This window comes from Camelus ferus, chromosome 22 (genome assembly GCF_009834535.1).
Source record: "Camelus ferus isolate YT-003-E chromosome 22, BCGSAC_Cfer_1.0, whole genome shotgun sequence".
NCBI lineage: Eukaryota > Metazoa > Chordata > Mammalia > Artiodactyla > Camelidae > Camelus > Camelus ferus.
In genome coordinates this window covers 17739051-17756682 of record NC_045717.1, presented here as the reverse complement: position 1 = coordinate 17756682, position 17632 = coordinate 17739051, and the positions used below count along the sequence as shown (strand labels likewise).

General features: G+C 40.5%; 3 protein-coding genes across 3 annotated transcripts; 2 read left to right on the top strand and 1 right to left on the bottom strand.

The window, feature by feature from the left end:
• Positions 1–5471: 5471 nt before the first annotated feature.
• LOC116659133 (olfactory receptor 10H3-like) lies at positions 5472–6473 on the top strand (the record flags this gene model as incomplete). Its single annotated transcript, XM_032466349.1, has 1 exon — positions 5472–6473. A coding segment is annotated over one exon (1002 nt), but the record flags the coding sequence as incomplete, so codon positions are not given.
• Positions 6474–10790: 4317 nt separating this feature from the next.
• Positions 10791–13847, top strand: LOC116659132 (olfactory receptor 10H3-like). Its single transcript, XM_032466348.1, has 2 exons — positions 10791–10802; positions 12837–13847. The coding sequence occupies exons 1-2, from the start codon at positions 10791–10793 to the stop codon at positions 13845–13847; spliced, it is 1023 nt and encodes a 340-aa protein (XP_032322239.1).
• A 2413-nt stretch (positions 13848–16260) lies between these two features.
• On the bottom strand, positions 16261–17257 carry LOC116659119 (olfactory receptor 10H1-like). The gene has a single exon (XM_032466331.1). The coding sequence runs from the start codon at positions 17236–17238 to the stop codon at positions 16261–16263; it is 978 nt and encodes a 325-aa protein (XP_032322222.1). The 5' UTR covers positions 17239–17257.
• Positions 17258–17632: the final 375 nt, after the last annotated feature.

The following is a 17632-nucleotide window of genomic DNA, read 5'->3' as shown; positions in this document are numbered from 1 at the left end:
CTTATTCTGAAAAGCCATCCAGCCCTGGAATCTCACTCTAGGCTCCCCCAGCTCCTGCATTCCCTCTGACCTTATCCCTACACCCCAAGGGACTAAGGGCATCTATTTCAAGCCCTGTCCTCCAACCCCACCCCCTAGACTGGGAGCTCCTCAGACTTCAGCAAGGGCTGGGTTCTTTCTGGGAAGAGGTGACACCAGAGACCTTTGTTGTGTGTGGATAGTTGGAGGAAGGAGTAGAGGCTGCAAGTTCCCAAAGGACCCTTGAGGTCCCTCCCAGCCTCTCCAGACCCTGAGGACAGATATTCTAGGTTGCTGTCTTGGAGAGGCCCTAGGGAGCAGCCTGCTGGAAGCCCGCAGCAGGGATAAAGCACACAGGGTGAGTTCTAGGAGCCCCTAGGTCCAATCGCACACTTGCCTGTGGGTACCGCTGACAGCATCCAGCAGGAGAGCTTCTTCTGCCCTTTCCTGCTGGGCACTTCATGGAAGAGGCAGGCCAGGGAGAGGGGAACCAGGACAGAGAGGGTAGGAAGGAAGTACCATACGGTTGTGGGCAGCACCGCCAAGCCTGGGGATGGGGTCAGGGCTGGGGAGAAGGGCCAGAAGAGAGGATCTCAGGCTTGGGAGGCTGCTGGGGGTCTTCTCTGTTTACCCCTTCTGACTTCCAGGTTCTCACCAAGCCTAGGTGCCCTTTGCAGCTTGTGCGTCAGGGATTCTTAGCCTGGGGTCATTCTGCCCCACAGTGGATGTTTGGATGTGTCTGGAGGCAGTTTTCCATGTCATGATTGTGGGAGGGAGGGGATGCTACAGACATCTGGTGGCTGATGCCAGGGATGCTGTTAAATATTGTACAAACATGTGTTAGCATGGTACATTTGTTCCAACTGATGAACCATTATGGACATTATTATTATTGTTGTTGTTATTATATAGATACACACTACTATATAAAAAATACATATATTATTATTATTACTGAAGTCCATAGCTTACCTTCTGGCTCACTGTTTGTGCTGTAATTTCTATGGATTTTAACCAATTTTTAATGATATGGTATGAATTTGCTGGTGTAGTTTGGATCTTCACCATTTTGCATTCTCACCAGCAATGCAAGAGGATTCCTTTCTCCCCATTGGCACATCAAGAAGGCAATTCTAACCTGGGGAATTGAATACATATGCAGTAAAATTTCATTGCTTTATTCATCTCCCCAACTTTTTTTTTTTTTTTGAGCATCCTTTCATTTGCCTGAGTAAATCCTTCTGTGACTTTTCTGCTCATATCCTTCATTCACAACTGTATTGAGGGTCCTATTTCTCCTTGTTCATTCTCGAGAGTGTTCTCTTGTTGGTTTTACACACTGCAAATGATCTTGTCCCAGTTTTCCATCTGCCTGTTAACTTTATTAAGGATATCTTTGGGGAACAGAAATTCTCCTTTTCTTCCATTTTTAATTGAAGTATAGTCAGTTTACAATGTTGTGTCAGTTTCTGGTGTACAGCATCATGTTTCAGTCATACAGATACATACATATATTCCTTTTCATATTCTTTTTCATTATAGGTTACTACAGGATATTGAATATAGTTCCCTGAGCTATATAGGATCAACTTGTTTATCTAGCCTAAGTATAGTAGTTAGCAGGAACAGAAATTCTTAACGTTGACGTTTTCATGTCTTTTAAAAATCAGCTTAACGTTTATGCTTTAGAAGTTTGGTTTAGGAAGTCCTTCTCCACTACTAAGATCCACAAAGTAATTCTCTTTCACTTTCTCCTGTTAACTTTATACTTTGTTTCACATTTATGTCTTGAATCCATCTGGATTCCACCTTTGCATGTGGTCTTTGGCAGAAATTCGGATTTACTTTGCTTCATAAAATGAACAGTTTTCCTACCACAAACTGGGAAACAATGCGTCTTTTCCTTTATTTGTGCTGCCACCTTTATCATATATTACATTATGAATAATAATGGGATATTTTCGGAGATATCCAGTCAGTTTAATGGATGTGTATGTCTGTTCCTGGTTCACATTTTTAAAAATGACTATGACTCTAGAATGTGCCATAATCCCTGGGAAGACAAATCTGTCCTGCTCACAATAATAATGATAAGATGAGTATCATTGTGCACTGACTTTTTTTCAGAGGAAATTTAGGACAGTTACTAAATTTACAGTCCACTCACTGGAGTCCTAAATGCAATTGTACTGATGGTATAATTTGGGGGAAGAAGTGACACCATTATCATATTAGATCATCCCATCCAGGAAAGTAAACAGTTTCCACATGTATTCAGATCATCCTCTACATTTTTATCATTGGCTAACATTTTTGTCTTTGGAGGTATTACATGTTTGTTGTTGAATCCTAGATATTTTATAACAAAGGTTTTCAAAATATAATATGAGGACCCCTGGGATTCCCTGAGACCATTTCTGAGGGTCCACCAGGTCCCTACCTTGGCAGTACACGTGAGGATATATTTTTGTCACATGCGTTAAGTAAAACGACATACTGCCACGGACTGACAAAGAATCAGACACAGCATTAAGTTGTCTACCACCAGGCCAGACGAGGAACGTACTTGCGAAAATGTAGAACAGGACCACTATTATCACTACTTATTATTTGAAAATGTGATTACTTTCCTTAAAATGTCACTATATTAAAATGTAATAGATTCATTGTTGTTCTTTTAGATACACTAATACAAATCCTTTAAAAGATTCTCAGGTTCGATTTCTAAAATGGGAAAGATTGATAGTTCTGACCCCCGTCAAACAAAAGCCCTTTGGGAACTCAGTGTTTTATTGTAAGAGGATCCTAAGAGCAAATGGTTGAGGGCTTTTACTTCATAGTCTGTGTCACTCTTAAGAGTCTTCGCCTGCTTAACTTCAGTTCTATGTTTTGAGAGATAATTGCTGGTGTAATACCATGAGAAATACTATGTTTTGGGGAAGTCGGTTTGCCTTCCGCAGCTTTGTGCTTCTTTTTGTTCTAACATATTACATCTTGATTCTTTCACCCTCTCTAGGTACGTGACCATGTTTCTTCCCTTCCAACCTTATATACCTTCTCTTTTCCTTTCCTTAGAGCACTGCTCATGGCTTTCAGTTCAGTTTTAAAGAACAGCCTAGACAGTAAGTAACCTTGGAGTCTTGATCCTAAAATAATGCATCAAAAGTTCCCCATTAGTAAGCTACCTGCTAGTTTTGTAGCACATATTCTTTTTTAAGGTTTTTTAAAACTGAAGTATGGTTGATTTACAATATTATATTAGTTTCTGGTGTACAGCATAGTGATTCAGTATTTTTACAAATTATACTCCATTCAAGGTTATTACAAGATAGTAGCTGTAACTCCCTGTGCTATACAATACATCTTTGCTGCTCATCTATTTTATACATAGTAGTTTGTATCTCTTAATCCCATACCCTGAATTTTCCTGTTCCCTATCTTCCTTCCCTTTGGTAACTGCTAGTTGTTTTCTATATTGTGAGTCTGTTTCTGTTTTGCATATACACTCGTTTGCACTGTTTTACAGATTCCACATATGCGTGATATCATACAGTATTTATCTTTGTCTATTTCACTAGCATAATATTCTCTAGGTCCGTCCACGTTGCTGCAAATTGAAGAATTTTTATTCTTTTTTATGGCTGAATACTATATATACCACATCTTCTTAAGCCAATCATCCTTCTGCTGATGGGCACTTGGGTTGCTTTCAAATCTTGATTATTGTAAATAGTACTGCTATGATCACTGAGGTGCATGTATCTTTTCAAATTAGTGTTTTCATTTCTACCAAATAAGTACCCAGGAGTGGAACTGCTGGATGATATGGTAGCTCTATTTTGAATTTTTTTGAGGAACTTCCATACTGTTTTTCATAGTGGCTGCATCAATTTACATTCCCACCAGCACTGTACAAGTGTTCCCTTTTCTCCACATCATCTCCACCATTTTTCATTTATAGACTTTTTGATGATAGCCATTCTGACAGGTATGAGGTGGTGTCTCACTGTTGTTACTGATTTGCATTTCTCTAATAATTAACAGTGTTGAGCATCTTTTCATGTTCCTGTTAGCCATTTGTATGTCTTCTTTGGAAAAATGTCTATTCTTGTCTTCTGCACATTTTTGATAGATTGTTTTCTGAAATCGAGTTCTATGAGCTGTTTATATATTTTGGATATTAACTCCTTGTTGGTCATAATCTTTGCAAACATTTTCTCCCATTCCATAGGTTCTTTTTTTGTTTTGTTGATGGTTTCCTTCTCTATGTAAATGATTTTAAGATTAATTAGATTCCATTTATTTCTGTGTTTATTTCTTTTGCTTTAGGAGGCAGATCCAAAAAAATATTGCTACAATTTATGTCGGACTGTTCTGCCTGTGCTTTCTTCTAGGAGTTTCATGGTTTTAGGTCTTACATTTAACTCTTTAATCCATCTGGAGTTTATTTTTGAATATATTGTGAGGAAATGTACTAATCTCATTTTTTACATGCAGCTGTCCAGTTTTCCCAGCACCACTTGTTGAAGAGATTGTCTTTTCTCCATTGTATATTCTTGCTTCTTTTGTAGTAGATTATTTGAATATAGGTGCATGGGTTTATTTCTGCACTCTCTGTTCTGTTCCATTGATCTATGTGTCTGTTTTTGTGCCATAATCAATAGTATATATTCTTCACTTAGTTAAGAAAGTCCCCTTCCGTAACATGTTGCAAAGAGTTTTTTTTAGAAAGCGTAATAGTTGTACATCTATCATATCATTATGTTGCAGGTATAAAACTAAAATAATATTGCGCACCAATTTCTAAAATCATAAATAGGACGTGAATTTTAAAAATTATATTCTTGCCTTAATTGAAATAATTATATGGTTTCTCTGTTTTAGTGTATTCACTTGATGAGTCACGATAGGTTTTCTGATGCTGAACCATCCATGTCATTTATGAGAGAAACAAAAGCCACTTGCTTATAATATACCATTTTTGAAAAACCATTGGGTTTTACTAGGTTATGTCTTCTTATGACTTTAAAAATCTGCATGGATAGTGAGAAATATATACAAGATCTTGTGTTAGCTCACAGCGAAAAAAAATGTGACAATGAATATATGTATGTCATGTATAACTGAAAAATTGTGCTCTACACTGGAATTTGACACAACATTGTAAAATGACTATAACTCAATAAAAAAAATGTTAAAAAAAAATCTGCACGGACAGATGAAATGGTGGGCCCGTAATTTTCTTTTCTTATTAACAATTTACCTGGTTTAAAATCAAGATTGCATTAAGCTAATGAAATGAAGTGAGCAGATTTCATATGCTTATTCTGGTAAGAAGTATTATCATTTATTCCATCTCACTGATGAAGATTGTGAGACTCAGACAAGTTAAGCAAATAGTTATATAGTATGGAGGTCTTTAATTGCCATTTAATCTATGTTAGAGCCTCTGATTTAACTGCAGTGACTTCATCCTATTTCTGATCTCACCAGATGCAGCATCCTTGTCTGGTCAGAACTATAGCACAGTGTCTGAATTCATCCTCATCGGCTTCTCCACCTTCCCTCAGCATCTCCTGCCTGCCTTCTTCCTGCTGTACCTGCTCATGTACCTGTTCACACTCCTGGGCAACCTGCTCATCATGGCCACCATCTGGAGCGAGCACAGCCTCCACACCCCCATGTACCTCTTCCTGTGCGCCCTCTCCATCTCCGAGATTCTGTTCACTGTTGCCGTCACCCCTCGAATGCTGGTCGACATGCTCTCCATCCACCACTCCATCTCCTTCACTGCCTGTGCCAGCCAGATGTTCTTCTCCTTCACGTTTGGTTTCACCCACTCCTTCCTGCTCATGATCATGGGCTATGACCGCTACGTGGCCATCTGCCACCCTCTGCGCTACAACATGCTCATGAGCCCTGGTGGTTGTGCTCGTCTTGTGTCCTGGTCCTGGGCTGGTGGCTCAGTCGTGGGAATGATGTTGACATTGACAGTTTTTCATCTCACCTTCTGTGGGTCTAATGAGATCCACCATTTTGCCTGTCATGTGCTTGCCCTCTTGAAGTTGGCCTGTGGGAAGGAGACATCATCTGTCACCATGAGTGTGATCCTGGTTTGTGTCACAGCCCTACTGGGGTGTTTATTCCTCATCGTCCTCTCCTATGTCTTCATCGTGGCCGCCATCTTGAGGATCCCCTCAGCTGAGGGCCGGCACAAGACCTTCTCCACATGTGTATCCCACCTCACCATAGTGATTGTGCACTATGGTTTTGCCTCCATCATCTACCTCAAGCCCAAGGGCCCCCGTTCCATGGACAGTAACACTCTGATGGCCACCACCTATACAGTCTTCACCCCCTTTCTTAGCCCAATCATTTTCAGCCTCAGGAATAAGGAGCTGAAGAATTCCATAAAGAGAAGCTTCTACAGAACATTCTGTCCCCTAAGCTACTAATGGCCAGTTTGATGGTGGAGAAATATGATAGAAGGGCTGGAGATAATAACATTTGTCTCCATAGAACTATGGTAAGGCTTCAGTTGTGTTAAAATACCTACACTTCATAGGAGTTTGATGCATACTAGCTATTTGTTTTTCCTCAGTTTGTTTGCCACCCCTTTGCCATCATGATCTCTCACGTATGACCCAGTGTGATGAACTCCATCTTATTATCTATGCTCTAGAATTTACTTTATCTATGGGCAGGTAGGAGCATCATGTGAATGAGTTTTGGCCTTGATGCCCATGGTTCTTTCTGAATGGAGAAGCAAGAGAAGACTTCATTTTCCCCTCCCCTCACCAATATAAGATTAAAATGACATAAAATTATAATAAAACCCACCAAGAATTGAGAATTTTCTACATATCAAGCATTGTGTCCAGTGTTTTATAATTATCCTTTTAGTTATAACAAATGTAAAAAGTAATAAGCTATCTGTCTCCAAGGAAATCATTTGCTAATTATAAGGTTGTTTGCATATGAGATATGAGAAAGAAGAAGTAGAAAGGAAGATAAGGGAGGGGAAATAAAAGAGAAACAGAAAGAGTGATTTGAAGGAGAGAAAGAGAGACACCAAGAGAGATGAGGGACTGGGAGAAGGAAGAGGGACCAGTGCTTAGGTAAGAACATAGACATATTAAAGGGTGTTGTTATCTCACATCTTATGGAAATCTTTTCCCCTTTTCCCACATATAACTTTCAATGAAACATCAATTTCTCATTACTGTGTTAAAGCTGCACTAATTTGGGGAGTGTGTTGAAGGGCAGAGTGCTGTTTCAAGATGGCACAGAGAGAGATCAGAGGTTACCTACCTATGGGTACCTTCATTATGCAGATGGGAAATGTAGGTGGAGGTCACATAACATGTGAATAAATGGAGTCCCATGGACCTTTATGTCTGTCTGACTCCTATGCTGGTTTTTGGAATATATGAGTGAGGATCCAGGACGTGGGTCCTCTGTGGAGTGTAAATTGCTAACTCAAAGTTGAGGCCAAATAATTGAGCTGGAGGCAGAGATATTTTATAAGGATAAACTCACAGCCACCAGTCATCTCATTAGCCTACAAAAGGCCCTCTTATCAGGGAGTCAGGAACCAAGGGCAATACCAAAAGACCAAATACTTATGTTTTATTATATACCACAGGGAGGCATGTGTGCATGTCAGACTGTCTGGCTGGATCACCAGGACCATGGGAGTTAGGGTAGAATTTGATTGGGAATAGAGGTGAGGCTATCCAATTGGCCAGAAGACACTGAACACTTATATTGCCCAAAAGAAACCAGTCTCTAAGACCCAGCTCCAAATTATCCTTGTCTGGGAAGTCCTCCAGCTGCTCTCAACCCAGGGAAGAGCCCTCAGTTCCCACTTGGGACCCCTCCAGCTCTCACCTTCCCTCTGACCCTGCCTTGACCCCAAGGTGATGAGGGCATCTGTGTCCAACTCAGTCTCTCCAGTAACTGGGAGCTCTGCAGCCCTCAGCATGGGCTTGAGTCTCTCTGGGCGAAGAGCGACAGCAACAGTCTTTTTCTGTGTGGATAGCTGGGGGAGGGTTTAGAGGCAGCAGGTCCCTGAAAGCCCCTTGAGGTCCTTCCCAGCTTCTCTAGACCCTGAGGACGGATCTTTTAGGTTAGCATCTTGAAGATGCCCTTGGGAGCAGCCAGCAGGGAAGGATACAGCAGGGATAAAGCAGACTGTATCTGTTTTAGGAGGTTTCACCCCACACCCACCTGTGGGTACTGCTGACAGCATCAAGCAGGAGCGTTTCTTCTGCTCTCCTCTGCTGGCCACTTCATGGAAGAGCCAGGCCAGGGTGAGGGGGACCAGGAGGGAGAGGGTAGGAAGGAAGAATCCTGCAGCTGTGGGTAGTGCTGCCCAGCCTGGGAATGGGGTCAGGGCTGGGGAGAAGGGTAGTAAGAGAAGATCTCAACCTTCAATGCTGTCGGGGTCTTTTTAGTTTTCCCTTCTGGGTCTCTGGGTTCACCCAGCGTAGGTGCCCTTTGCTGCTTCTATGTCAGTTGTTCTCAGACCAGGGTCTCTGAAGGTATTTATGCTTCTAGTTAGTTCTCAGGTATTTTATAACAGGGGTTTTCAAAGTGTGATATGAGGACACTTGGGGGTCCCTGGGACCTTTTCTGGGGTGTCCACGAGGTCCTTACTCTTCCAATTACATATGAGGATATTTTTCATCATCCACGTCAACTACAACATGTAGCCACAGACTGAGTGAAGAAGCAGACATGAGCATCGTGTTGTCTTTACATTAGACGTATTTGCAAAAATGAAAAATGAAGCCACTCTTCTCAATAAAGGTTTTTTTGAAAATGTAGTTACTTTACTAAAAATGTTGCTTATATTAACGTATACTAGGTTTATTATTGTTCTTTTAAATGTACTAATGACTGAATATTTTCAAAGATTCTCAGTTTTAATTTCTAATATAGTAAAAAATTGATAGTTACAATCCACCCAGACAAAAACCTTTTAGGGACCTCAATAATGTTTGCGTGTAATGGGATCCCGAGGCCAAAATGCATGAGAGCTCTCTCTTTATAGTTTGTGTCGCTATTGGGGGTCCTAATTTTAACTCCAGTTATATACTCTGAATGATTATTACTGGTGCAATACTATGAGAAATACTGTGACTTTCAGAAGTTGATCTTACATTCGGCAGCCTTACGCTCTCTTATGGTTGTAGTTTATTCGTCTAATTCTTTTATCTTTTCTGGGTGGATGATCATTTTCTCTTCCCTTCCAATCTTTACACATGTTCTTTCTTTTTCTTTCCTTAGCACTGCTCATGACTTTCAGTTCCGTGTTAAAGAACAGCAGAGGCAGTGAGTATCCTTGGCTTGTTCCTGATCCTAAAATAATGCATCTAGTTTCCCAATTAGTATAATACTTGCCAGTTTTGTGGTATATGCTCTTTAACTAGCTAAGAAAGTTGCCTTCCCGGCATGTTACAAAGAGGCTTTTTTGAAAATCATGAGTAGGAGTTGAATTTTAGAAAATTATTCCTACCTTGGAGGAAATGCGTATATGATTTTTCTTTTTTAGTGTGTTCCTGTAAGGATTCACATGACAGGTTTTCTGATGCTAAACCATCCTTGTCATTCATGGGATAAACCAAAACTACGTGATCACAATGCACTGTTTTTAATTACCATAGAATTTTACTAGGTTATGTCTTATTACAGATTTTTAAAACCTGCATGTGTAGATCAAACGAACCCATAATTATTTTTTTCTTACAAATATTCTTACCTGGTGTTAGAATCAAGATTACATCAATTTAATGAAATGAGCTGGGCAACTTCATGTATTTTTCTGTTTGTTGAACAACATGTGTAAGATACTCAGCAGCTATTCCTTAGACGTTTAGGAGAGCTCACTTGCAAACTCACTGGGGCTGATGATTATAGAGAAGGAAGGTCTTTAACTAAAACTTTCAATTAAAAAATAACGTATTTGTGTATTTGGGACCCCTATTTTTTCTTGTGCCAGTTTTGGAATTTTATATTCTTCTAAGAATTCATTCATTTCATCTACAGTTTCATATTTGTCAATGTATTTTCTTACTATTTTTAAATTAATTTCAAATACCCATTATTGTTGCATTTATTCCCCAATTTTAATTTCATATTTGGTTATTGGTATCTTCTCCTTATTTCTCTCTATCTTATTAATCTTTTTCGATAACCTAATCTTAACTTTTTTTAAGCATGATTTTTTTCTGGATAAAATTGCTTGATAAATATATTTAAACTTGTGTATTTCCCTTCAATGTTATTTTAGCCTGATCTTCTAACATGAGATGCTTGAATTATTTAATTAGAAATATTTCTTAATTTATTTCATGATTAACCATTGAAAGAAAAGTTTATTTACTAAATTATTTTGCTTTTAAATATGTGGGGTTTGAAAAGCTATTCCTTATCCACTGAATTGTAATTTTAGTGCATTATAATATATATAATATTTATACTTTGGAATTGATGGAAGATTATTTTATATCTAATGTCAGGTCAGTTTTTATGAGAGTCTTCTGAGTGCTTAAAAAATATTTCTGTTGTTTGAGGAGTCTAAAAATATTTGTCAGTTAATGTTTGAATATTATTAATTGCATTGTAGTAATTACTATTACATAAGTTGAATTCTGAGCTCCACTAAAGTTCGTTTTTTCCCTTTTGGTTTTATTGAGATGTAGCCGACATACAACATTGTGTAAGTTTAAGGTGTACAGCATAATGTCTTGACTTACATATATTGCACAATGATTACCAATGTAAGTTCAGTTAATGCATTATCTCATATAGATATCAAAAAGAAAAAGAAAAAAGTTGTCTTTACTTGTGATGAGAAATCTTAGAATCTATTCTCTTAGCAGCTTTCAAATCTACAATGCAGCAGCGTTAACTATAGTCATCATGTTGTCCATCACATGCCCAGGACTTACTTCTCTTATAGCCGGAAGCCTGTACCTTTTGAACACCTTCATCCAGTTCCCCTACCAACCTCCAATCCACACCCCAACAAATATGATGTCTTTTTTTGATTTTGGGTTGGTTGGTTTGTTTCATATCCACTTTTTGTTTTTTCACGTGTCACTTTTTTCATTTAAGTGAGATCATATAGTCTTTGTCTCACTTACTTCACTTAGCAGGATGCCATCAAGGCCAATCTGAGTCATTGCAAATGCATGATCTCCTTCTTACTTATGGCCAAGGAGCATTCCATTATATATGTTCAATATATATGTCACATTTTCTTTTTTTCATTCATCTGTCAATAGGCATTTAGGCTGTTTTCATCTCTTGACTATTGTCCATAATGCTGCAATTAACAAAGGATACAGATACCTCTTCCACACAGTGATTTGGTTTCCTTTTTAATATATACCCAGAAGTGGAATTGCTGGATCATCTGATAGTTCTATTTTTAATTTTTTGAGGAATTTCCATACTGTTTTCCATAGCATGTATTTAAATTTCTAGCTAAATTTTTAATTCTGTCTATTATTCATTAACTATTTTTATTTTACATCTCTTTCACTAGAATTGTACCGATTACTTGTCACTTAATATGCCAGAGTATATTGTTACATTGATTAATCGTATTTATGATGGAAACTATGATGTTCTTCTAACCTGTATGAAATAATCCTCTTTGTCCCTTGGCACACGTACATGTGTGATTTGTACATTTCAGGGATGCACTTAAACTAAGAATATTTTCCTTCCCAGCCAAAATAACAAGATCACACATAAAACTAATAACTGAATAAATAAGAACCCCTTAATATTATTCATGCCTCATCATTCATTCATATCATAAACAATGTTGTCTCTATTCCTTTAACAATACTTTATAGCTGGTTTATCTAAATCAAGATTCAATCTGGTACCCTATATTGCATCCGGTTGTTATGTCGCTTGGAATTCTGGTCATTCTTTTCATGACGTTGTCTCATTGTTGAGACTAAACCAATTGTTCTGTGGAATGTTCCACCTTTGGATTTGTCTGGTTGCTTCCTTGTGGTGTCATTTACTTTTCTCCTCCATCATCCGTACAACGATCATTTGCTTTGATGATCAGCTTAAGCCAATGGACACGTTTTCAATCCGGTTGCTGCATGCTTTTAACATTAACCTTTCACAGTGAAAGTTTTATTTCACTCTGGCACAAGATGTACAAGGCGTGCTCCTTGCCCAGACCATCTCTCCAGGAACACTGGTCCTTTTAGTGGAATACGGCAATACAGTTATTGTAATTGTTGTTTTTTTCAATCTCATTTTTTTCTGTTTTGAAGATTGCTGCTTCAGCCTTCCTTTTGTACATATTTGCCTAGCATATATTTGTCCATCCTTTTACTTTGAAACTTTCTGTTCAGTTCCTTTACTATAAATAAATCAAATATGAAATAAGATGACATAAATGATTACCAATAAAATACATGTAATGGGTTCAACAATCACTTAAAACACAGGACACTGAAGGAATTTTTTAACCCCAAGATCCAAATACATTTTCTAGAACAGGCACACTGTTCAATAGCATGTGACCTTTATCTTGCATGTCTATCTTTAGTGGTTTCAAAAATGGGAGCATTTCTTTATTTTTGACACTGTTAATAAGAAACCAGTGGTCAAATTATGTTTTAAGCACTTAATATACTGATCCACTTTATCTTTATCACAATGCTGAATGGTAGGAACTGCTATGATTTAATCCATCTTACTGATGAAGATTTTGACTCAGACAAGTTAAGCAAATAGTTATATAGTATAGACTTCTTCAACTGCTGTTTAATCTATGTTAGAACCTCTGTTTTAACCACTCTGCCTTCATTCTGTTCCTGATCTCACCAGATGCAGCATCCTTGTCTGGTCAGAACTATAGCACAGTGTCTGAATTCATCCTCATCGGCTTCTCCACCTTCCCTCAGCATCTCCTGCCTGCCTTCTTCCTGCTGTACCTGCTCATGTACCTGTTCACACTCCTGGGCAACCTGCTCATCATGGCCACCATCTGGAGCGAGCACAGCCTCCACACCCCCATGTACCTCTTCCTGTGCGCCCTCTCCATCTCCGAGATTCTGTTCACTGTTGCCGTCACCCCTCAAATGCTGGTCGACATGCTCTCCACCCACCGCTCCATCTCCTTCGTGGCCTGTGCCAGCCAGATGTTCTTCTCCTTCACGTTTGGCTACACCCACTCCTTCCTGCTCATGATCATGGGCTATGACCGCTACGTGGCCATCTGCCACCCTCTGCACTACAACGTGCTCATGAGCACACGTGACTGTGCCCGTCTCGTGTCCTGGTCCTGGGCTGGTGGCTCAGTCATGGGGATGATGTTGACACTGATAGTTTTTCATCTCACCTTCTGTGGGTCTAATGAGATCCACCATTTTGGTTGTCATGTGCTTGCCCTCTTGAAGTTGGCCTGTGGGAAGGAGACATCATCTGTCACCATGGGTGTCATCCTGGTTTGTGTCACAGCCCTACTGGGGTGTTTATTCCTCATTGTCCTCTCCTATGTCTTCATCGTGGCTGCTATCTTGAGGATCCCCTCAGCTGAGGGCCGGCACAAGACCTTCTCCACATGTGTATCCCACCTCACCATAGTGATTGTGCACTACGGTTTTGCCTCCATCATCTACCTCAAGCCCAAGGGCCCCCGTTCCATGGACAGTAACACTCTGATGGCCACCACCTATACAGTCTTCACCCCCTTTCTCAGCCCAATCATTTTCAGCCTCAGGAATAAGGAGCTGAAGAATGCCATAAAGAGAAATTTCCACAGAAAATTCTCTCCTCTAAGCTCCTGATGGCCAGTATGGTGATGAAGAAATTTGAAAGAAAGCCTAGGATAATAAATCTGTCTCAAAACTGTTGTAAAGATTCAGGTGTGTGAATCTATCCACACCCCATAGGAGTTTGATGCATACTAGCTATTTCTTTATCCTCAACATGTTTATCTCTTTTTTGCATAGACCTGAACCATCATGAGCTCTTGTTTATACCTGGTGTGGTGAACTTCATCTTATTATTTGTGCCTTAGAATTGCTATCTGTCTATAGGCAGGTGGGAAGCCCCAGATGGATGTGTCTAGGCACTGATGCCCATGTTTCTTTCCAAATAAACAAGCAAGAGTATATTTTATTTCCCTCTTCCCCATATAAGAATAAAAAGAATAACATTAAAAATAATAAATACCACCCTAACACTGAGTAGCTTTATATATGAAACACAGTGTCCGATTTTTTTAATTATTATCATCTTAGTTATAATAAATGTAAAATAAGAAAATTATTTGTTTCAAGATAATGGTTTATTATTTACAGTTCCTAATTGCCTCTGGAAGGGATAGAACCAAAGCGGGGTTTTCTATGCTGAGTGGAGTTGAGTGAAGGATGTTAGAATGCAAATGGAGAGAGAAAGACTGAAAGATAATGAGCTAGTGAGACAGAAATCCTTAAAATTGATCTGTAAAGTAAATTGGATAAAGTAAGAAATGGGGAAACATCTGGGAAAGGAAAGTAGAAGGAGGCTGTCTATAATAGGTCTATTTGCATAGGAGGAAGAGGAAAGAGAAGAAATGTAAGGGAGTTAGAAATGGGGCTGGAGAGGGTGATGGAGTGAAATAGAGAGTGAGTGAGAGAAAGGAAAGATAGTGAGAAAGAGAGAGACAGGAGAGGGAGAGAAAAAAGAAGAGGGATCATCGCTTAAGTAAGAACACAAAGCATGCTTAAAGGCTGTGTCTAGCTGATTGCAAATCCCTTGCCCCCTCTCCTACACACAACATTAGGTAAAACATTACTTTCTCATTACTGTGGCTCACTGTGAAAGAGTTAGGGTGATTAATTTATTGCTTGTGTGTTTTAATTATGTTCGTTTTGTACACAACAGTACCACCATCAACTAGTGCCCATTAAGTTTTATAAATTGCTATTTTAAAATAAATGGATGAATCCACATTCTGAAACAATATACATTTGTCAAGAAAACTTTTTAATTGAGTTATAACTGACATATACCAATGTGTAACTTTAATATATATAAAATGCTGGTGTGATACATTTATAATTTGCAGTTTGATGACCACTACAGTGTTAGCTACCAGTTAGTATTAGCAACACCTCTATCATGTCACATAACCTTCACATCTTTCTTGTGGTGGGAACAATTAAGATCTAGTCTCTTAGCAACTCTGAAGTTTATAATACAGTCTTATTGTCTATAGGCTGTGCATCAGACCTCCAGGTCTACTCATCTACTGGTTGAGCTTACGGTTAAAAGTTTGTGCCCTTAAAAAAAATCTCCCCAGTTCCCCCACCCCTCAGTCTCTGGTAACTACCATTGCAATCTGTTTTTATGAGTTTATCTTTCTCTGATCCCACTTTTAAGGGATATCACACCATATTTGTCATTGTCTCAAGTACACGTATTTTCAAAAGATTATAAGCACTATGAAATATGATGAACCTTAAATCCCCCCTCGTACCAAGGGGGAGCATTGAATCAGTGTGACCATGGGATACACCTTCATTCTGGGTTCTGCACTCATTAGTGAGACCAAAGAGTTCACTGCTGGCCCATGAGCCGAGTCACTCTGACACAGCAGGCCATTTCCACGGTGGGACTTCTTTCCTTGACCTAACAATAGCGACTTCCCAGTGACTCTCTGCAGCTGCTCAAGATTCACACTGAAAATGTGGAGGTTTTCTCAACTTTTTCTGAGGCTGATTATTACAGAGATGAGCAATGCTAGGATTTACGGTGCTTTGCTCTCCTCCCCTGTAACCTGGGTTAGTCTCCTACAGCCTTGCCAAACCTGTGTTGTAGCTACCCGGTGCTGCCTAGCACAGGGGGAAGGTCTGCTGTGTTCCATTTCTCTTTGCAGTGTGGGTTTCTGGGATGGGAGTAATCACACCACCCCTGCTTCCGGCAGAAGAAGAACAGATTCTGGCTTTACCGCTACCTGACAAAGTGTCCTGCAACAGATAGGAATCATCGAATCGTATTTTCTCTGAGTGATCGATCACCTCATACAGCTTTCCACCCTGAGTACAGGCATGATGCTGCTTAACCATTGTGGGCACCTTTGGATGTTGCAGACAAGGGTCCTTATAAAATTTAAAGCATCAGACAAATATGGTATTACATGTTTACAGGGGGCCATCTTTAATGGTAGCACCTGGTAACCCAGTTTAGCTATGTCCAAGGAATTCCTCCCAGTAATCACATTTTTTCTGGGTAAAGCATGCTGAGAAAGGTCTTCTTCATGGCATTCTTCAGCTCCTTGTTCCTGAGACTGAAGATGATGGGGCTGAGGAAGGGAGTGAGGACCGTGTAGGTGATGCCCATGAGCGTGTCTCCTTCCAGAGACTGGGGAATCTTGGGCTTGAGGTAGATGATGGAGGCGAAGCTATAGTGCACGACCACCACGGTGAGGTGGGACGCACAGGTGGAGAAGGCCTTGTGCCGGCCCTCAGCAGAGGGGATCCTCAAGATGGTGGCCACAATGAAGGCGTAAGAGAGGAGGATGAGGAGACAGCAGCCCAGCAAGGCCGTGATACACACTAGGTCCACGCCCATGGCCACTGTGGAGACATTGTCCCCACAGGCCAACTTCAGGAGAGGTAGCACGTGGCAGCCAAAATAATGGATCACATTAGAGCCACAGAAGGTGAGCTGGAAAATGGCTGATGTCACCACCAGCCCCATGACTGAGCCTCCAACCCAGGACCAGGCCACCAGACAGGCACAGCCACGGGGACTCATGAGCACGTTGTAGCGCAGGGGGTGGCAGATGGCCACATAGCGGTCATAGCCCATGACGGTGAGCAGGAAGGAGTGGGTGAAGCCAAACATGAAGGAGAAGAACATCTGGCTGGCACAGGCGGTGAAGGAGATGTAGCGATCAGTGGAGAGCAGGTCGGCCAGCATGCGTGGGATGACAGCAAAAGTGTAGAAGACCTCAGAGATGGAGAGGGCGCAGAGGAAGAGGTACATGGGGGTGTGGAGGCTGCGCTCGCTCCAGATGGTGGCCATGATGAGCACGTTCCCCAGCAGCGTGAACAGGTACATGAGCAGGAAGAGCAGGAAGAACATCAGCTGGAGGTGGGGGAAGGTGGAGAAGCCGATGAGGATGAATTCAGTCACTGCTGAGAGGTTGGCTCCCTGCATGGAGGCTGTGCCTGAAGTGAGGTGTGACATGGAGAGCTCAGCTCCTGGGTGGAGGGCGGCCATCAGCTTCCACCACTGCTGGCCCTGCCCAAGGGGCTGCTCCTGGTAAATGACAGGTAACATCAGTTGAGTTCTTACTCTGTGCCTCCTATGATTTAATCCTCTCATCAATATAGTGGGGGAGGTGCTGTTTTTTTCACCTTGTTTTGAGAATTTTTAGAATACTTATTAAGAATATTGGGGTGCAGAGAGGCCAAGCAGCTTGTTCAAGGTGAAGTTGTCAAAATGGCAGATCCGAAACCTGAACCCATGGCTGGCTGTCCCCAAAGACTCTACCCTTCTATCCTTCTAGGGATTTTGCTTCCAAACATGAAAATGTTCCTTCACTGAGTTTCCAGCTATTGCTACTCTTCTCCTCTCCTCC